The following is a 22,972-nucleotide window of genomic DNA, read 5'->3' as shown; positions in this document are numbered from 1 at the left end:
TGAGAACTCGTTTGAGCTGTATACACTGACCTTTCACCCAAAAACTTTATTTCAATTGTCATTGTTCTTATATTCCCATATTTATGATTCAAAGTATAAAGTGATCTAGGATTTCCACTGTGCGTTGCTAAAAACCATAAAATCCAATTACTAGTGCTTCAATTTCTGTTTCGGTGTTTTATGTCAGTTACTTTATCTTTTGCATGGCCGATGAGTCCTGGCCCAGGCCCTCAACAAGTAGTCTTGCTGGTTGGCCAATGAGTGCACTGATACCACACCTACTTTGTCTAGTTCTGAAGATTCTTCAATGTGTTAGTACAACCAGATTCACAAATATGTGTACATATTAAATGTGCAAGAAAGGAAAAATTAACAAATGTAATATGCTAAAATAAGTTTCATGGGTCTTTACTAACAAAATAAGCATTTTTGGAAGTTTACAATTGTTAATTGCGTTAGGGATTCTCAAAAATCCACCCTTGATTTGACTTTTCCATTAAATTATTTATTTATTTTGAGAATGAGGTTGAAAAGATGAAGGAAAGGAGAGGTGTGGCAGACTTGAAAAATATGGTAGTGTGCACAAAGATCCTGCATGCAGCCTTGATCGAGGAATCACACTAAAGTTGCTCCTCTACAAGATAAGGCATTGGACTGGATCATATCGTTCCTCGCCGGAAGAACCCAAAGAGTCCGTCTCCCCCCCTTCAGATCAGAAGCCACCGAAGTCATCTGCAGCGTACCACAATGATCTTCGCTCAGCCCCACCCTCTTCAATGTCTACATGAGCCCCCTCGCATCCATCGCACGCCAACACAACCTAAACATCATCTCCTACGCTGACGACACTCAACTGATCCTCTCCCTTACCAAAGACCCAACCACCGCCAAAACCAACCTACACGAAGGGATGAAAGACGTAGCCGAATGGATGAAGAACAGCCGCCTAAAACTGAACTCGGACAAGACGGAAGTCCTCATCCTAGGAACATCCCCCTCTGCCTGGGACGACTCATGGTGGCCCCCGGCACTAGGCAGCGCACCCATTCCAACGGACCATGCTCGCAACTTAGGATTCATCCTAGACTTCTCCCTATCCATGACCAAACAAGTCAACGCCGTCTCATCATCATGTTTTAACATCCTACGCATGCCCTGAAAGATCTTCCGATGGATCCCCACCGAAACTAGGAAAATGGTCACCCAAGCACTTGTCACCAGCCGACTAGACTATGGAAACACCCTCTACACCGGAACCACAGCCAAACTGCAGAAAAAACTTCAACGCATTCAAAACGCCTCCGCCCGACTCATCCTGGACATACCTCGACACAACCACATATCAGAACACCTGAGAGACCTACACTGGCTCCCTATCAGCAAGAGAATCACGTTCCGTCTCCTCACTCACGCACACAAGGCCCTCCATAACCTAGGACCCAGCTACCTCAACAATCGCCTATCCTTCCACACCCCCACCCGCCAACTACGCTCAGCCAACCTAGCCCTCGCCGTGATCCCACGCATCCGAAAAACCACCAGGGGAGGAAGATCCTTCTCTTACCTGGCGGCCAAGACCTGGAATTCCCTCCCCTCTCACCTCCGTCTCACCCAGAACCACCTCTCATTCAGGAAGCAACTCAAGACTTGGTTATTCAATCAGTAACAAACCCCTTCCCTTAAGCGCCTTGAGACCCTCTGGGTGAGTAGCGCGCTATACAAATTTCTGACTTGACTTGACTTGACTCCTCTCCGAGGAAGGAAATGTCTCTTCAAGGTGAAATAAGCACGGGACAAGACCAGTTATCACAGTGGGAATTATGTTCTTTGTGGGACAAACATTTTTTAAATTAAACCTTAAAAGAGGTAGAGCTTCTGTCACTGAGAAAATAACTAAATCTGCAGATGCAGGTTTATGATATAATATGAATTAGGTTTCATGTTTCATTGTACAATTGTGCGTGGTAAAATGTCAGCTACTTTGTGTAATGTCACTTTTCTCCTTTACTGAGACATGTTTTTCAATGGGGAGAAACTTCTTCTACACCTTCATGAATTTTAAATTTGCTCCCTTCCACTTGGGCGGAGAGGGGTTTGAGAATAAACACAGGAGTTTGTGAGTATTCCCAATCTTTACATGGAAACTACACCTACTTGCCAGCACTTGAGTGAAATTTGCTCTTGCTCAATATTATGTGAATATGGTGAAATATTGCATGAGTAAACCGATTTGAGACTGAAAGATCATTCTTTGTGAGTAAGTACTCTGCAGTCAGAATACCAACCAGGAGAGCATGTGGGGGCATATTATCAACAAACTAATGTGAATTCTCAAGGGCATATTATCAAGCCCATTATCGCACATTATCGCCGCTTTAGCAGCAGTTTCCTGCCGTTCAAGCGGCAATAATTTTAACGCCATTCTTGATAATATGCCCCAAAGTGTTTTACTTTAGCAAATTTATAAGAGGAATACAATAGTTACCAAAACCCTTTTAATTTTTCAAATTTTACAAAAAATCAAATTGTACTCCTTAAGTTTTGTATATCTTAAATATTTTGTTGGCCCAGTGTTAGCGTGTTTTTCTTTCAGTGAGTCAGAAACATACCTATTCTTTGTGTGTATCTGCAAAAGGCTTTGCTTGAGTGCTCCTCTGTTTTAGGCCTGGCTACAGGTAGATTTATCTGATTGGAATCCCCCATGTCAATTTTACATGTCCAAATAAAAATAGTGAGGGGTCATCCCCCGTTAGCCATTGGCTTTAATGTGGTTTCTAAGTTTGTTTCTGCCTGAATGGGCTTTCTATCAAGGATATGGCATATTGTGGATCATTACATTGTCCCTTTTGTGTTACCAATACGTTTTCTTCATGGAGCTAGAGTAATACGTTTGTTGAACAGACAAGTCAGGAAGTGTACAGGATTTTGTAATACTGAGCTACTGAAAGTATGCCCTAAACCACAGTCATCACCAAGATGTGTTGTCTTAGTTGGAAAGTCATTGATGCCAAACTTTACTATAGAGTCTAGTCACTTTGGGGGATATTTATGACCCCTTGCGCGGCCGGAGCTTCACTTTTTGTGATGCTCCTGCAGCCCAAACTACAAAATCTTATGTATGAGGTTATGCAAACCACTTGCGTGGCTTTGAATGGCCTCATAGGGGAAACATCCTTTACAACGCAACTTTTACCACGCAGTGCCTTTACGACGCAACTTTTACAACGCAAACCATTACAACGCATTGCGCTGGGGGGCGCTCTAGGATAGGGAATGTGTTTAATGTACTATCCAACACCTTCCCTACTATCCACGGGGACTGGAGTTGGAATAGTAAATTAAACAATTCACTATCCAGTGCCTAAAAGCACTATGCGTTGTAATGGTAGGCGTTGTAAAAACAGCGTTGTAAAAGCATGCGATGTAAAAGCATGCGTTGTAATGTCATACATCCCCTCATAGATATGGAGTAAGGCAAGGCAGCGCAAATCGCGGTTTTGCCTTACTCTACCCTCAGGAGGTGTTCCACGAGCATTGGGGTGGGTGTTTACATGCAACACCCATGGATTTTGATGCTACCCTAGATTTGGAAGACTACCGTATTTTCTGGCGTATAAGACGGCTTTTTAACCCTTGAAAATCTTTTCAAAAGTCGGGGGTCGTCTTATACGCCGGGGTCATTTTATGAGCAAGCAAATATAGCCCAAACCCTATATTTTAAAGGAAAAGTAGGGGGTCGTCTTATACGCCCATTCACCTTATACGCCAGAAAATACGATATGTATGGTGGGGATGTGCCAAAACCTTATGCCTCCTGAGGTGAGGTGTAACGAGGAAAACTAACTTTCTCCTCGTTTAGGCCTTTTTCCATGTGTGCTGCATTGCAGCACACCTGGGACAAAAAAAATGCCTCTCAGGATTGTTTTTGTTCAGGAAGGGGCCCCTTCCTGCACAAAAACAATCCTGCCAACAACACAGGTATCCTTGCACCATGGTGTAAGGGCGCCTGGGAAGGCACTAGGCTGCCGAAATGCAGCCAACCCCGGGGGAAAAGACAGGAATGCACTGTATTAGATAAATATGGTGCATTCCTGCCCTTTCACTTTGATGTAGGGCAGCGCAGCAAGGTGACCTGCTGTCTATCGTCAAATCCCCATAAATCAGGCCCATAGAGAATGCCTGCCACCTGCCCTTAGGTGCAGAGGTTACACATGTTACAGGCATGGTAAAACATGGCACATTCATTATCATTGCATGATTATTTGAATTGATACCACATGAAGAAAAATATTTGAGGATTCAAGTAGGAATTAAAGGATAAATTACCCTACTAATTGCAGCAACTTGTTCTTGATCATCATAACAAAATCCAGGGAGGATGGCTACACCACTCTGAGAAATAGCTTTGTGAAATAAGCCCTTTGACAGCGGAGATAACACCTGAAAAAAACAGAGGCAAATGTAAACCACTCAAAATGCCAGTTGAGGGAAAACTCAGAAGCATCAAGTTTTCATACGCACTAAGTACATTACAGCCTTACAAACATTAACATTTTGTTTACCATTGATTTATCACATAACTGACTATTGGTGCTATTCAGTTATTAAATATTAATGCTTCTGAACACTAATTCTAATGCAATCAAAAGCAAGGGGGCAGGACTGAAACTTCTCCAGAGTTTGGCATTTTTTTGGGGGGGGGGGTTATTTAGCTCAAACTAGACCCGAAGGTATCAGAGTGCTTTACATGAGCACTGGTTACTTACAGACAGACACATTCAATTTTGTTAGGCACGGGGAGATTAAATGATTTGCCCAGAATCACAGAATGTTGAGCGTCCTTGCCGAGACTCGAACTGGGTTTCTCAACTCCGAGGTCCATTGCCATAACTGTTAGGCCACATTCTCTCCCCTTTTTGTTAGTGATCAGTTGGTTCAGGTGGACCACAGTAGTGTGCGACCTGCAGCTGCTTTGACTGTCACTGTCCTCTAAATACTGGCCAAACGGTCTAATAGAAAGTGACCCTGTGGGGGTGCACGATGGTTAGAATTGAAGGTATAAGTTAATATTTATAGGGAGTGGTAAGTAATATACAGGGACATATAGGTCAGTTGATGACTGTTATTTATTTGCAAAACAATAGTATTCAGGTGCTCACACAGGTAAGTGACCATAAGCGTGACATGAAAAATGAGGGTGACTTTAAAACCAAAGACATCGCATGGACAACAATATTGGAAACTCCTCAAAAGATTTTTACAGAGTGCAAGGAGTCCCTGTTGTATGGGGTCGACGGCATTTTGATCTCAACTACTCGAGATCATCTTCAGGCCATACATAAGGTGAGCAAGCTGAATCGTACAGGGACCAGTCAGGGCCGGTCTATGGTGTGAAGAATGAAAAGAATCATCCAAGATTATTAGTGTAAAGGCGGTTAAGGCAGCATTAGTATGGGAGCCGGTCAGGTTGTATCCACGGTGGCGCGTGAAACCAGTTTTGGACGGTGATGGGTTTTGTTAACAGATCACGTTTATGGGAAATTCTTTTGAATTATGGGTTGGATGAGGCACTGGTTTGTTTTTTGGCTAATTTGCATAGGGACTTGAAGGCACGGGTGAGGATAAGTAATGACGGGGAAGTTTCTGGGGACATCGTTATTGGCCCTGGTGTCAGACAAGGTTCTGTTCAGGCCCCCCTGCTTTTTATTCTTTATATAAACGAATTACACAACTCCCTGTCAAAAACGTCTAAGGATGTCCCCAAGATTAACGGTAAATTACTGCCCGTGCTTTTATACGTAGATGATGCGGTCCTTATGGGACGTACGCAAAATGCACTTCACACTTTAGTCAAGGGATTTGTGTCTTTTATTTCAGATCTTGATTTATGTACAAATTAAAAAAATCTTTTATTATGAGTTGTGCCCCTAAAAAACATCGTATCAAATCCATTTCAGTGGGTAATGAATTGTTGACATGCACCAGCACTTTTCCCTATCTGGGTCTAGTTTTTTCAGAATCTGGCTCATGGAAAGCCCATACGGCCCTTGGTAGAAGCAAATTTACTAAAGCAATAAATTCTATAATCAGCCTTCGGCAACCGAGACATTCCGAGGTGGTGGTACTGTTGATTCAGATATATAAATCGCAATGTGTACTGACCGCCACCTATGGGGCCGAAGTATGGGGGCACGCAAACTGTAGCGGGATTCAAACCGAAGAGAACAGGTTCTGTAGGAAAATCCTTGGTGCGTTCATATCATCTTCTAGTTATATTACCCACAATGAATTGAACATACAATATGTGGAGGATTTCATTAGGTCACACCCAGCTATATTCTGGGTGAAACTATGGCAAAATCCAGCGGCAATCTTGACCAGAGATATAATTACTGACTGCCTTAAGTGTGATAGAGGCGGCGGTATACCCTGGCTAGCCGCAGTAAAAAATAGTTTAGCCAGTGTAGACATGGAGAATATTTTTAATCATCCACTAGAAGCGGAAGGAATAAATATAAAATCAGTTAGGGGGGCACTTTACGATTTGTATCGTAAAGAAAGACAAGACACTGAGTATCAAAAACCAACTGTTGCCAGATACTTGCCCCTCCTGGATACACCTAGTACCCAATATATTATGCCACAATTATACCTTAGAAAGAATATGGGGAGTTGAAAAAGGAGTCTACTCTATCGCCTCAGGGACGGACGCATCAAATATTCTCTTTGCTTCCCAATAGGTTTCAATAAAAATCTCGAGCAACTGACTTGTCCTTGTGGATATGGTAGCAAACAAACCCTGTTACATTTTAATTTTTTTTGTAATTTTTATGTAACATACACCAAATGGTACCTCTCCCCATATTTCAAAGGTCGGGCTATAACGGATTTTAGATTGGCATATCTCTAAAAATTAAAACTAGGAAACGACGATTTGATTTTTAGAGTAAGTTCATTCCTCCAAACCGCAATACGCTCTCGTGCTTCAATAAATGAACCCTAACATGGCATGCCCTTACTATATGTTTTTAGATATCTTTATTTTAGTGAAGGGCGACCAACTATACATTGATTCTGTGGATTTGTTTGGAATATATTTTGGATATTGAAGACCTATGTATTTCTCATGTAATTGACTGTTGATGTGGCGCAGATCAATTTAAACGTATTTGTATTATGAAGTCCGTATGTAATCTAATGCACTTTATCTTTATTTCTTGATTGCACAAAACTGTTCCAGATTTATATTTATTACCACCATAGTCTTATTGGAGTTAACTTTGTTTCAATGAATATTCTCTTGTACTTCTAATGTAAACTATTACTGATGTTGCATAGATCCATTTGTACTATGAAGCCTTATCACTACCTAATGCATTTATCATTATCATTATATTTTGGCCGATTTGCACAAATTGTTTTAGATTTATATTTGTATAAATTTTGCACAAATGCCATTTATGCTGCTAATGTTTCTATTCTCGTAATGTGTATTTGTACTGGATGGTATTGCATATTTATATGTTTTTAATATTTTATTGTATCTGTTTGGGGGTGACGAATTGTACTGTTATGGATATTTTTATCCGAATAAAGATTATTCATTCATTCATTCGTATCATGTCATGGAGATATGTAACAAGACCTTGGATTTCTATGGGTGATAATTGCTTGCTAGTCGCTTTGGTAATTAGTTCAAGGGTGTCAAATCAATAGTTAAATGTTGCATGCTTTGTGTTTCCAGCTTGAATTTTAAATTAGAGTCCGTAGAGGAAATCACATGCAGAGTCGTTTTTAGGGCATGGGCAGGTGAGCTTTAGCCCTGGGCCCCAGCCTTTCGGGGGGTGGGGGGACGGGGTCTGATAGAGCTAGCTCTGTTCTGCATAAAGTCTTGTCCTTGTGACCTTATATAATTCTTAAACAGATTGTTCTAAACACTGTTTTCCTTTAATTTATTTTTAATGTGGGTGTTGTGTGAGAGTGTATTACAAATATTTTGCAGAGAAATGTGTTTATGTTTAATGCAACATCTGTAAAAAACTTTCTTTTAGATCAAAACGACCTCACAAATGAGAAATGGGAGTGTGTCATAGAGATTATTAGCAGCAATATTAACACGTTACAATTCCTGAATATTAGAATTTGGATGAGTTTGACTGTGCACTGTCAGTGACATTACGAAAGAGGGCATGAAAGAGCTGAAATTGATAATAGGTTCAAAGTTATTCTGAGCAGGGGCCCTCATAATACGTTTGGCCCATGGCCCCCAAAATCTCTAAGATGTCCCTGATCACACGAATCAGAAATCCCTGTCCTATGAATTTAGAATATTTCATGTCCAAGGTAGGTATGGTTCTCTTAGAGGTGGTTGTTGGGGCTAAAGAAGCTTGGACTGTTCACTCCACACAACAGAGTGTGGATGTTTGGGTTATCTTTGTTCTACTTTAGTGCGCAAAATCTGTTTTCTTTTGACAGCACTCAAATAACTTTGTTGGCTGATAACACACTGCATGTGGTGAGGAGAGGTGTTTTTTGTTTTTTGTTTATTTTATTCTTGTATAGCGCATGGCTACCCGGAGGCATCCCAGCGCTTGCAGCTACGAAAGGAGGAAGTTGAAGAAGGACAAGGTCAGGTATCATTATTTTGTAGAAAAGAGCCAACTTTTTAATTTCTTACGGAAGAAAAGATGGTTGGGCTCCTGTCGAAGCGGGAGGGGCATGGAGTTCCACAACCTTGAGGTGTTGTAGGAGAAGAGGCGACCACCCGTACGAGCTTTATTGATTCTGCTGACTTGTGCCAGGTTAAGCTCGTTGGAACGGAGATTTCTAGGGGTTCTGTGTGGTTTAATCAGATTGGCAAGAATGGGGGGGCCTTTACCCTGAAGATTTTTATGAGCTATACAGAGGGCCTTGAAATGTACCCGTTCCTGTATGGGTAACCAGTGGAGTGATTTCAACGCTGGTTTGGCTGAGGAGCGGTGGTTGGTGCTCGTCAGCAATCTAGCAGCGGAGTTTTGTACCACCTGTAATTTCTGGATTACAGAGACTGGGGCTCCTAGGTAGAGCGCGTTCCCGTAATCCAGCCTCGACAAGATCATGGCTTGGAGCATGATTTTTCTGGCTCTGTCGGGCAGTTGAGGGAGGATTTTACGGATGGATTTGAGCAAGCAGAAGCAGGTGGCCGCAGTTTTTCTGGCTTGTACTCTGAAGGTAAGATCATTGTCTAGCCAAAAACCCAGGCTCTTGATCACGCTTCTGGGAGTTGGGCTAGTGCCCATAGAAGATGGCCATAGCGTGGGGGAGTTGAGTGATACATTTCTGCCCAATAACATCAATTCGGTCTTTTGGTTATTGAGTTTTAGCTGGGACAAGCCCATCCACTTTGATACCTCCTCCAGACAGTTACTCAGACTCGTGTGGGATAGTTCAGCCTGATTCAGAGAGACCACGAGCTGAGTGTCGTCAGCATAGCTGACCAATTCAATTCCGTAGGGGGCCACTATCTTAGCTAAAGGGGACATATACACATTAAAAAGTGTGGGGCTAAGGGAAGAGCCCTGTGGCACCCCACACTACAGGGGTAGTGGCGCGGAGTGACAGTCTCCTTCAAATACTTTGAAATATCTCTCAGAGAGGAAGGATTCCAGCCAGGAAAGAGCTTTTCCCGAGACTCCGATTTCGTTTAGACGGGCTAGAAGGATACGGTGGCTTACCGTATCGAAGGCGGCGCTGAGGTCCAGGAGGATGATGGCCACATTGCCACCTGTGTCCAGGACCCTCCTGGACTCCTCCACCACCTTAAGGAGTGCCGTCTCCGTCCCTTGTCCCGGGCGGAAGCCTGTTTGAGAGGGATGAAGTAAATTGGAGGCCTCCAGGAATGAAGACAGTTGCTGGTTAATGAGTTTTTCTGCCAATTTACTGATGCCCGAGAGAAGGGAGATGGGACGATAATTGGATAGGTGGAGAATCACCTGCAGAAATTTAGTGGAATAGTGGACCAGAAGACACATTCCAGTGGTGGCAAAACGATGCTCATCAATTCCAAGCAGGGCCCTAGAAAATGAAGAGCCATCAGAAAAGACAACATAATCTGACCATTGCTCATTGGAATTACGGTGGAGAGGAAAGGGATGACATACTTCAAACAGGCGAGAAAATGAACAAGGGGACCCTACTCACTTAGCACCAGGGTTATCAAATTATTTATCAGAAACACTGGTTCCTGTGGAATAGTACATAAATTTATACTGGTAATAATATGCGCAATCGCAATGGAAAGGGTTAGTGTAATGCAAAAAGGAGAAATTACCAGATACACCTTTGTTTTACTTAATCAAAGTGATTTTTTATATATTTCTCACATATATATACAGAAGTAAATATAAACAATCGTGCAAGGTGTCCCCAGTGTAACTGTAACCTAAAACGTGGGTGACATATTTGTGACAATTGTGAATGGTTTCCACATTTTAAAGTCGACCATTTATAAAACATAAATAGAGTGAACCGTGGCAATATATACAATGATATGCACTGGTTTAATGGTTCACTTTAGTTTCTTTGTCGACGATGTTTCGACCCTTTGTGCAATGTAGGGTCTCTTCAGGACCTAAGAAAGTAGGGACATCTGCTTTCACAAATGCCCAGCCGCGTGAAGAGGTGTGTGCTACAAGTGAGTGATAAGTAAAAAGATACTCACAAGGGACCCAGCTGGGTGCCCAAGTGAGGGGGGGGGCTGGCAGTCTGCATATAGCACGGCGGTATCAGTCAGGTAGTGTAGAGTCTTATTTTGGCGCACAACAATATATGCGAGCAATAGGGAACTAAGAAATATGAAGTAACTCGTGTAACACAAAGGTCGTGTAAACACGTCTGTCTGCATATGTAAATACATGCCAGCAGCTTTAGTCATGACAGGTAAGTCGGTGATGAATTCCTATTCGTGAATGAATGGCGTGGCACTGTGGATATCAGTGCACAAGAATGGGGCAACTTGAAATGTCAGTTGTCATTGGCCGAGAGCAGACAAACACACTTTGTTCTGTGGTTTGCGCGCTTGGACCGGCATGCAAAGTTTGGAACTCCCTTCATTTATAGGATATTATCAAAGTGGGGGCTGTATCTGTCTATTTCAAGTTGCCCAGTTCTTGCGCGTATGAATTGCAAAAGCATTTCAACAAATTAAAAGATCATTCCTATTTTAAAAAGCATTCAGCAAGAAACCACATTTTTGTAGTTTTATATAGCGCAGACTCGACCCAAAGGTATCAGAGCGCTGTACATGGCCACCAGTTGCATTGAATGGAGAAAGGGATTAGCCCAGAATCACCGGATATTAAGACAACACTAAGACTTCAACCCAGTTTCCCAGCTTCAAAGTCAGATGCTCAAGCAGCTTCGCCACATCCTCTCCTGGTGTTTATAAAAGGAAGCAAAGAAGAACAGTAAAGAGGAAAGCTTTTAACAAAGTACGAGGCAAGCTTTTGTACTGAACAGTCAGGTGAAAATAAATATAGGCGGTGGCAAGCAGCAAACATTGCAAGTATAAAATGAGCGCCAGGATTTGCTCTGAATCACAGGATGTGGAACCTGGCTCAGAGACTCGAATCAGGTTCCCCAGCTTCAAAGTCGGTCGATCAAGCAGTTACGCCACATCCTTCCCAGAGTTTATAAAGGGAAGCATAGGGGAACAGTAAAAAGGAAAGGTTTTAACAAGCTAGGAGGCAAGCCTTTCCACTGCAAACACTTATAAACAATATTTACAGGCCTGTTTACAGAATCCAAGCTCTCAGAAGAATACTGGAAGCAGCAACACCAAATGGAGAATGGAGCGAGTGAAAACACGAGCACTCGTGTGAAGTGCTCAAAAATAAAAAACAAAGTAGCATGGCATATTAATTTTATGAGCATTTTATGATGCATACAAACAAATAAACAGAGTGTAAATTCCACCAAAGGGGGTAATTTGATATTAAGGCAGAAGAACATTTGAGCGGGAATAGTGAATATTGATACTGTGGGATGAGTTATGTACTCGGTGTGGTAAACACCTCGTATTGTGAGGTCTCCTTTGGAGAATAAGGAGTTACATGCAAAAATTGTGTTTTCCACACCTATTTCTGCATTTATCTGAATGTACCTCATTTTCCCTGAGCACTTTGACCCGTTTTGACTGGCCGGACATTACCAGTAGAAAATTGCAGGGGTGTGTTGTTTACTGCAAATCTCATAATTCAGATTTCTAAGCAAACAGGAGTTTGTTTAATAGAGATCGCAGTTTACCACCCCACTCAGAATCACGCTGTTAGATCTCGGCTTCTGATGTAGATGTTGGTTGCAACGAAATTATGGAAATTCTTTCACTTCACGTTTTCCTTTATCACACAACAACAAACCAAATATTAGTGTTTACAGGTGTGATTTAAAACATTACAAATATTAGAGAGTTTCTGAAATAAAGTATGTTAACACGGTGAAGACACAATCTATGAAATTAGTTTAGGCAAAGACACTTGCCAATGCAGAAACACTGATTCCTCCAGCAGATTCTCCAAATATGGTGACAGATTCCGGATCCCCTCTAAAAGGTTCAATGTTTTCCTGAATCCACTGCAGAGCAGCCACTTGATCCAGGAATCCCCAGTTACCACGAGCATGTTCATCACCAGTACTAGAAAATAAAGCATAATGTGAGATACATCATTTGTCAATTTGTTAATCAGGAATCATTGTATTGTTGCCAGTAGTCCCTGAATTGTTCTAAACTGTAGGATAACTGTTGTTCTAGTTTTTGCATTACCCATTTATTGCTGAAACCACAGACATCTCTCAACAAGGTGACATAAAACAAATATTACAATAATTAATATGTAATTTTCCTTCTTGTATGTAGTCAGTCATAATTCTGTTGCCTCTGACAGAGAAAGTGAGCCACTAGAGCACATGAAAGAGGAAAGACTAGTAAGATTGAAAGTCTGGTACCCTGTTTGAGTGTAGACCTGTCTTCCCATTGAGCCTTAGGCAAGTGCTTTTACTTCTTTGCTTTACTCAGACAGGGTATACTCTGAAGAAATTCTGATACATGGCCATCTTGTGATGGGGTTTCTGGACATATGTACCAAAACGGAGGCATTTGGATTTAATTGAGTGTGTGTGTCCAGATAGTATGTAACACATGTTAGCAGATGAACCAGGTCATGTATGCGGTCCAGGAGAGGTATTGTCGAAGACAGATCGGACCCATACATAGATGAGTGCTGTACAAAGAGTAAGTATTGTGCACTTACTGGGAATAAATGGGTCACGCAATGGATACCACTAATGAGATGTGTGCGTTTTGGACAGACGCGTCTTATGGACCGTATGATGTGTTGTGAGCAGCGGCGTAGCATGGGTTGCTAGCGCCTGAGGAAAGGCAAGTATCCTCCACTTTTCTTTTAAAATTTTGCGCCCCTAAGAACTGCCTCGGTGGCACCGCCCACGTCACACCACTGGCTGTGAGGAGGTCAAAAGTGTTAAACAATGTGCTTAGTGCCAGGAATGCAGCTTGCTGCTGGTGAAACCGTATGCAATCTTAGACTCACAGTAAGGACATGGAGCAGAAAGACCACAGAAGCATACTGGGATACAGTACAGTATTTACATAGTCTGGAACATGAGAGAAATATATATAGGCACATGCTTTTCAGAGGAGTGGCCAAAGCACTAACCGCTTGCTATCCATGCAAGGACCCTGCCTTTGTTTTAGAAGCTATGACTGAATTTGTTTGCTGAGGAAAAATGCATATGGCCTGCAGTACTGTGATCAGCACTCCGAGGATGAGGTTCAAAGAGACACCTCAATGATAGTAAGGGTGCTGGGCTGATGGCAGCACAGAGGAATGGTAACCAAAGTCTTGCCACCTTGCCCGTCGTGCCCCACTGATGAAAATAAAACTTCCAGCAGAGGAGCATGAGCGCTTAGCAGAATAATGGAAATAGACTAACAATTACCACATTTCACTAAAGTATCTTGTGCATATCTGGTAATGGAATTACGAATCAACAGATAACATGTTGCCACATCTGCCCAAATAGCGTGCCGAATCCTTAGTACTGAAGGCATAATGGAGACTACTTGGTGCGTTGAAACCCAGATGGAACACTAAGGAATAAAAAGTCAGAAGAGCATGAGAAAAATATAGAAGAAAACAGGGAAGTTCTACTTTGGAAAAAGTCACTGAAAATGGCATAGTGGCTGTAGTAAAGTCACTATTAAAACAACCAAACAAGCTTAGACCCATTTTACTGCTATCTTACCCAACTAAATATGGCGAAGAGTGTAAGTAAGAAGGTCTAACACTGAGCTGAACCAGCTTTTAGATATATATAATTTTCAAGTCAGGACTTTGTCCTAGAGACAGAGGGTAAATATCTCCATAGTATACGTGAGTCATCCACAAGTGAGGAGAGTTGAGGATGAGAACAGTATTATTAGACAAATGATAACCAGTATGAGTTTAGACCCAGATTCCAGAGAATCATATGCATATATTTTAAAGTTTCACTGTGCTGCAACAGGGCATGTGTAAATGCAAATGAGTATGCACACAGCCATATTGTGAGTGGTTTTATTTCTAAAACGCATGAATGGGATTTCTGGACCTGCGTACCAGATTCATGACATCTGCCTTTACTGCATCACTTCCTTACTCCTTACCACCTTACTCCTCAAGCTGCGCCCACTGTCAAATCCCCTGTTCTCAACCATTCCCCCAATCCTCCGTACTTTTCTTTTTTCCACCCAGTCACACTTGAACAAACCTCACACCTTATCACTACTATCAAATCAGGCTCACCACTAGACCCCTGCCCCCCTTCCATCCTCAACCTCATCCCTGAGGCCATCTCACCTGCAATAGCCACTATATGCAACAATATGTTCCAAGCAGGTACCTACCCGTCGGTGGGGAAAAAGGCGATCATCAGGCCTCTTCTAAAAAAAAAAACTCCCTTGACCCCACTGATCCTGCCAGTTACAGACCCATTGCATGCCTACCCTTTCCATCCAAAGTTTTCGAAAGCCTCATGAACCAACAATTATCAGACTTCATTGACACCCATAATGTATTGGACGACACACAATTTGGCTTTAGGAAAGCACACGGAACCGAAACAGCGCTCCTCAAAGCAGCGGATGAGATCAGACACACGTTAGACAAAGGAGGAGCGGCAGTCCTGATACTGTTGGACTTGTCAGCGGCTTTCGACACGGTCGATCACAACATCTTGATCGACTGTGTCACAGCCATGGGGGTGGAACACAAAGTCAAGGACCTGATAGCATCCTTCTTATACAACCGGTCCCAAACTGTCAAACTGGGTTCCTTCTACTCATCTCCCCTTTCCCTTCCCTGCGGTGTCCCACAGGGCTCCTCGCTAAGTCCGACTCTTTTCAACATCTACGTATCGGACTTAGCGAGGGTGATAAAGGAACACGACATCAGCCTCACCAACTATGCTGATGACACTCAGTTAGTCCTCTCAATACACCGGGACGGAGACAGGGTGGCCGCCAACTTCCAGGAGGGAATGTTGGCCATCAGCTCCTGGATGGCGGCCAACTGTCTCAAATTGAATTCCAACAAGACTGAAATTATGCTTTTTGGCAAACTAGAGACCTGCTGGTCCCCTCAGTGGTGGCCAAGCGAACTAGGCCCCCCGCCCAAAGCTGTCACTAAAGTAAGAAACCTCGGAGTCATCTTCGATGATCGGCTTCTCTTTAATCATCATGTAAACAATGTTGTTTCCTCATCCTTTTTCACCTTGAGGACCCTGATCACCTCCCTTCTACTTTCACGAACAGACTATTGCAACTCCCTCTTCCTCAATGCTCAGGCAAAGGTGCTTAATAAGCTCCAGTTGGTGCAGAACGCTGCAGCCAGGGTTCTACTCAACATTCCAAAACACAACTCCATTTCCCCCTTCATTCATAAACTGCACTGGCTTCCAGCGAGAAGCCGCACAAAGTTTAAGGCTCTATGCATAGCATATAAGGCCCTTAACAATACTGGTCCTCAGTTCCTCAAATTAGCTTTCAGGCCTTTAGAGGTACCAAGAACTCTCCGCTCATCATCAGCCCACCTCCTGAACGTCCCGCCCACAAAAAAGGTCAACTGGGGTGACAGACGTTTCGTAGTGGCCACAGCCAGACTGTGGAACTCCCTCCCCTTTGGCATTAAGACTTGCCCCACGCTACTCAGCTTCAGGAAACAGCTTAAGATGTGGCTGTTTGCACAATAGATGCCCTTGTTCGTGTAGTTTTTGATCTTTAAAGCGCCGAGACACCTCCGGGTAGTTGCTCGCTGTACAAATCGCAAAAATAAATAAATAAATAAGAGCATGTTAACATAAGGTGGTGTAGCGGTTACTGTGTGCTAGTGACAAAGACAGGTCAGACCCTCACAGAGAAGAATGCCGCCTGAGGATAAGGTTTGGTGCATTTGGTGGGGTAAGGAAGTAGGGAAAGAATGGGTTACATCTATATGCAAATTCTGACAATGGTTGAAATTAGTTTATGTGTAGCAATAAAAAAAAGGCTGGGAAACAAATGTAAAAATGTACGCAAAGAAAAAAGGCGATGTAAATATCCGCTACACAGCCACATATATTTAAAATTGAAGGCATGCTATGCCCTAACAAAAATGTATTGCATGATATGCATGGCATGAAATACCACAAAACAACATTACATAGCAATATTTGCCATGTTATACACAGTGACAAAAATTTTAATGCCAAACTTGCTACCATTTTGCATTTAGATATCCCTTAACTTGATGTGAAAGGTCTCTATGACCTCACTTTAGGGCTTGAACTATTTGCCGATTACTTTAGGCTTGATTACGACTTTGGCACAGCGGTGAAGGTTTAATGCCGCCTCTGATGTGCCAAAGCCGCGCAAGCGCCGCCAACCGTACTACGAGTTAAAAATGTGTAACTCGTAATACAGTGGGCGGTCCTTTGCTATTCCCAGGCGGTGCCTGGAAAATAGGCACCACAATGGGAACAGCAAAAAACAGTTCCAGCACGACAGGGATATGGACGTCCATGCAGTGCTGGAACTTTGTGGGGGTACAGATAATGGGGGCACAAGTTGTGCCCCCCTGAATGTATTCCCATGGCGGGCTGTTCATAGGGGACCGTGTAGGGCCCCTTTGTTCCTGCATCGCCAGCCTTTTCATGGCGGGTTTCTGGCATGAAAGGCTGGCGGTCCAGGATTTGGTAATATGCTGAGCGGCACTGCGGCAGTCTCCGCTCAGCAAATTGCATTGTGGCGCTCTGGGGCTGCTCCATGGCACAGCGACGGCACACCGCCGCAATGACTTTAGAAGTCATAAGAAGGCGGACGGTGGACTGCCATCACTGCGCCACCATGAGTCTGGTGGCCTTCTATTCTCCAGACTCGTAATCAGGCCCTAAGCTCTCTGCTTGGCCCTGGAATGTTTAGTAGCAGCCCATGGGTTTTCCCGTGTGAGAATGCATCTCTCCATTCCTTACTACATTTTACATTTTTTGCAACAATTTTGGATATATATTGATTTATTTTTAAAACCTATTTTAAGTCATTTACTGTTCAGGCAACATAGAATGTTGTTGCTTTATTTTCAACCTCTATATAACACTGTGGTGTGTTTTAGGGTAAGTTCCTTTTGGAAGTCTTCAGTTAGAACACATAAATCTATGGAAGGATAACTGTCTTTCAGGTATGTGTTTTAATGCTCTATGTCCGTTTATTCAGATGGACCCTTAGAGGCTTTTGATATTAGAATTACTGATTGTTCTGTTGTCTTTTGTGTAGGTGTTATCTATTACATGTATTACACACTTTAAAACTGTACATTGTGTATGCATTGTATCATGCTTCTTGGAACATTATTTTATTGTTTTATGTATGATGTATTTTTTAAATGCACTTTCATAATTTTTCTTAAAATGGAATAAAGGTTTTCATACTGATACTGAAACGGACACTGAATGCCAAACTAATGATTTGTTATGGGATTTTAAAACCACATCTTACCTGAAATATCCAAGGGTGCCGAGTCGATACTGAATTGATACTACAACCACGTTTTCATAGGCGGCTATAGCTGAGCCATCATACATCGAAGCCCCTCCCATTACTAAGCCACCTCCATGAATAAAAACCATCACCTGAAAAGAAGAGCAAATATGCATCCTTAGAATGTTGGCTAAGTAGCATGAATTAAATCTAATGTATGCTCTTACACAAATTGAGATCAAAGAGACTGCTATGTGTACATATACAAATCCTTTTATGACTGACCAACAGTTGTACTTACTTAAATAGCCGCTCTTATAACCTATGTGGTTTGATCAGTGCTGGCTCGTGTAGGGCGTTCCACTGGGCGTTGACGTGGGGCGGGGGAGGGCAGGGAGGGGGTGTGTAAAATACGGGAACGGACGATTACAGGTAAGTAACATAAAAAATAAATAAAAAGAATTGTGTTGCGCGCGCTGCATTGCATTTGCCGTTGCAGCACGCGCGCTACGAAATTCGTGGGGAAATTAAATGAACCCATTGTAACATACAGGTTCTAAAAGCACTCTTCCTATTACAAAAGTGTGCTTCTTTCAACACTGAAAAGTAAATTTTGTGGAAGAAAATACCCATTCCCAATATGTGATGAGCAGTAAAACATTGGTGCTTCTGTTAGGAAGCCGATGAGTTGCAGAATGAGATGAAAAACATGGTGCTAATCTTGCTGGAAAATTAAAGAAATAAGGGCATATTTACAATGAAATGTCAGAGTGCGGAGCTGCTCCAAATTTGGCAGTGCTTCCCTCTGCCATTTCCAAAACACAGGGATGTGCAGCATTTACAACAATACAGTTCACCCGTGTGATTTCCCTAGTGTTGGTGCTAAAATTAGCTGCCTAGCGCCAACACAGGCATCCTTGCACCATAGTGCAAGGATGCCTGTGTCGCAGGGAATGATTGTTTATGCGCAGGAAAGAGTCCCGTCCTGCTCATAAACAATCCATAATGGCTATTTGTTACTTCTAGACGTGCTGCAGAATGCAGCGCACATCGAAAAAGCAAAAACTATTAGAAATGTAAATATTTCTCCTCATTTCGTCATTCTTACGCCTGCTCTTGCATGGTGCTGCCTCAGATTTACCCATCATTGTAAATCTGGGGCAGCATCAAAAAGCAATGGGTGTTGCAGTGGAACGCCCACAACAACACCCATTGCACGCCCATTTCACGCTAAGTTATGCTTGTAAAGTGGCCATATTTACAAGGTGGCGTCAAGACACAAAAAGTGACCCAACGCTGCTTTTTAAATATGGAGAAGGAAATAGCGCCACCAAAACTTCACTAAAAGTTACGTTCTGGTGGCGCTATCCCCTTTTAAATATACCTCTGAATGTGTTAGTCCCTGTAGGGAGGTTGTAACAAAGTAAATTGAGCCCAAGTTGAGATTCAGTATAACTAAGATTTTAAAAACAAAAGTATGAGGAATAATTGATTGATCAAAAAGGGCCATTCTGAGTTTATTCGGCTTATGATGAACACGGGCCTCAAAGGCAATAAAACTACAGCAAGAAGAGACATGGTAATTTTTAGATGAAGATAACAGGGTTAATTTCAAAACGGTTCTTAACCTTCAGCTCTTCACTAAATTGAAGAAGGGTTTGGGAAATCCTGAGGGTACATGGATGTTGTTAAGATCATGAGTGTACAATAGAAGAAGGCCTCTTGCCTTGTTTTTTTACTCTTCTTTACATTCAAAATAAAAGGTTGCATTCCTACGCACTGAATATGCCACCTTACCACGCGCATTTTTTTCCGCATGGAATTTCAACGTTTCGTTACAACAACTGCGTTGTAACAATGCATGCCATTACTCCACAAGTTGGAGCAACGACTTGCTCTAGGGGGGCACTGGATGTTGGCATAGTATAATTTACTATTCCAACTCCAGTCTGTGCAACAGTAGTTCTGACTTGCGGAGTAATGGCATGCATTGTTACAACGCAGTCGTAACAACCGTGTTGTAATTGCATGCGGTGTTCCGGATTTTGGGTAAACGATGTTTACCCTATGCACTTAAACTTTAAAAGCCTAACAGAGCCATGACAAGATACACTATTAGCGAGAGGATACCTTATGCTTCATATGGTTACACTAAACATTGGTATATTGTTTAAAAAAAAGATACAACAGAATCCTTAGAAGATACAATGTACAAGTGTCTGCTTCAGAAAAAAAGAACAACATACAATAGAAGTATCACAATTCTGCAGATTTGCCATGCAGTGCTCCTGATGTGAAAGGGACGAAAGCCATTCACTAATCCATGGTGGATGTATGGTATAAATGGAGTTTAATTTTTGCCACCAGAGGACTACCCAAAACAGTTTTTTCTTGAGGAAATCTCATTCATGTTCGGAACAGTTTATCTGAAAGGACATATGTTTCTACTAGTCTACAATAAGTTGTACTGGAGTGTGAGATATACTTATTTGCTTTCAGTATGAGTTGCCCTGGATGCGGCTATGCCAAGAGTCACCAGATAGGAAGAGGTTGTCAGCTGGGTCTGCAACTTGTGGGGAAAGGGTCTGAGGTAGTTTGGGCAGAGGGACAACGTTGCTGGTACTATTGGTTTTATAATAGATGCAGCTGGTTTTGAAAATGTTGTTTGCCAACAAGAGGAGCCAGATGAGTTCCAACTGGATGGGGCTGATGTTAACTTATTTCTTCAGGCACTGAATGAGACATGCTGCAGCATGAAGGATGTCCATTAGGCTGTGTGGGAGGCAATGGAGAAGAGCGTTTACACCTTCCAGATAGAAGAGTACATGGATTTAAACAGTAGTTCTTAAGTCGCTTTCTAATAAGAATTGTCTCACTTTCTTTAGATGAGATAGCAAATATAAAAAAAACAAAATGACCCGCACAAGGAAAATTATATACAGATTATATTTTTTGCTAGATAATGCAATAGTATTTTCAAATGTACAACATGAACGCTTTCCAAGGAGAAGTAAGGTCCAAGTCTTGAGAGTTGTATTAGAAGACTTTTTATTCATCAAAAAAATATTGGAAATTCAGAAAATTGCTAGCTGCCAACGCGTTTCGTCACCACCGTGACTTCTTCAGGGCTCTAAAATCAGTAGAACTGTGATAGATAGAGCTTGCGTCGCTTGAACAGAAATACATCAATGAAAGAACATTTAAAATCCTGTCTCCTAGTTCCCTTTGTATTTAGTCTGACTTCTCAGTTATTTTCTCTGTTATACAGCAATTTTCGGTATTAACATCTGTATCACAAGGATAATATCAAGGGTAGTCTGATATATCCCCAATAATATCTTGCTTATTTTTTGTATGTTCAGGTCTTGTGATGTTATGGGGCCATCAGAATTTCTTCAGTAAGTGGCGGGCATTTTTAGCGTGCCGCCGGATACGTGTGCATGGTCCCTTCCGAGTAAGTCGGTAAGTAAGGTCATACCCTTGACCTGGACATACTTTTGCCTCCATCAATTATGACGGAAACAATACTATGAGAGTCAGTAAAACTGAGAAAGGGGAATAATAAGCAAAAATAAAACAGAAACACAAGACACTGCCCCTCTGACTCATCAATACTGATGGGCACTGACATCTGCAAGTTGTAGTGGGTATTTAAAGGAAATAGATAGTATCTCATTAACCTTCCAAGGTAGTTCTGTCCACTGTGAAGTTATAGTTAGGAGCTAGTTACCATAGGAAATGTTTTTTTGAGTGCTAATAACGTAGGTGCCGTTTGACAAATCTTCATGAAACTTGGTGTGATCTGTCAAGTGTGGGCCAAAAAAAAAGGAGGTCACAAATCCTCATTGGAGAAGTTACAACTGCAAAAATAAACTAATGTGTTTTAATGAAAGACCGAATGTTAGCGGCATAAATGGAGTATCGAAGCCAAACCACACCTGACTTCAACCCCACTGACTGGAAGCTTGGCATTCAAAGGAGTGGCGACTAGCCTTCCTGAGAGTGTCAAAATTTTCACTCACGGTTAAAATCAGAATTTTGCATCAAAAAGCAAGTGCTTAAATGTTTGACTGAAAAACCAGATGCTGTATCAGCGTCACAATCTAATAAAAGTGAGCTTTCACGCAATATATTGTTAAGAACACCAATGTACCCCAATATAGGCCTAGGCAGATGCACAACCTTTTACCTACATTTGTCCTACCTTGTTCTACATAACGGCTTTGGCGCTGACCTTTTACCTAGTTATGTGCTGAATAGATGTTGTGTGTTTTTTTTCGAAAAGCCAGCGTCATTTATTATGCATGATGAGTCTTAGTATCACAACAAGATTACCATCTTCTGTATAATAACTCTGTACAAGGGTCATCACTATCGTCATCCTTGTACAACAGGCCCACAGTACCATTTTAGTTAGATCCCCTGACGGTACCTTTTGGGTATATAAGCACCGCATTTTCGCTGGGCAAACCAGAGGAGAAGCTTCCATGCTGACACGAGACACTGAGGTCATGCACGCAGTTCCAGCACGCAGTGGTCTGGCATCCCTTGTGGGGTGTCCAAATCGAGACCAATACGGGGGTCCTTTGTTCTTTCCCATCAGGTAATGGGGTTGGCTCTTTTCCTAGGGGGATTCTTAGCTCCACACCTACATACATGCTAGGTACACACTAGGTACACTTAAGTACACTTAGTTAGGGTTTGCATCTTAGGAGTACGCTCAATTACTGCCATGTATCGATATGCCTGCATGTATATTACTGTTTTAGCACCATGGTAGGATTCTACCTTTTATTTGCGGTGCTGGTGCTTGTAATCTTATACATATGTGTCTGTCTAATGATTGACACAGCAAAAACATTTGACACTAGAATGACGCTGCTTCAATAAATACTTTTTGAAAACGTCCCCATCGTTTATTCTGTGTAT

At 42.2% G+C, this 22,972-nt stretch overlaps 1 protein-coding gene across 2 annotated transcripts in view; it reads right to left on the bottom strand.

Annotated features, from left to right (window-relative positions):
• LOC144799332 (fatty acyl-CoA hydrolase precursor, medium chain-like) overlaps positions 1-22,972 on the bottom strand; it is a 395,371-nt gene that overhangs the window by 248,672 nt on the left and 123,727 nt on the right. For both annotated transcript variants that reach the window (XM_078670579.1, XM_078670580.1), the window contains exons 5-7: positions 18,062-18,195; positions 12,517-12,670; positions 4,327-4,440 (exon numbers count right to left, since the gene is read on the bottom strand). In XM_078670579.1, the coding sequence (XP_078526705.1) occupies positions 4,327-4,440; positions 12,517-12,670; positions 18,062-18,195 (402 nt within the window). The remainder of the gene's footprint in view (positions 1-4,326; positions 4,441-12,516; positions 12,671-18,061; positions 18,196-22,972) is intronic.

Source organism: Lissotriton helveticus, chromosome 12, assembly GCF_964261635.1.
Source record: "Lissotriton helveticus chromosome 12, aLisHel1.1, whole genome shotgun sequence".
Classification (NCBI taxonomy): domain Eukaryota; kingdom Metazoa; phylum Chordata; class Amphibia; order Caudata; family Salamandridae; genus Lissotriton; species Lissotriton helveticus.
This window is presented reverse-complemented; position numbering and strand designations above follow the sequence as displayed.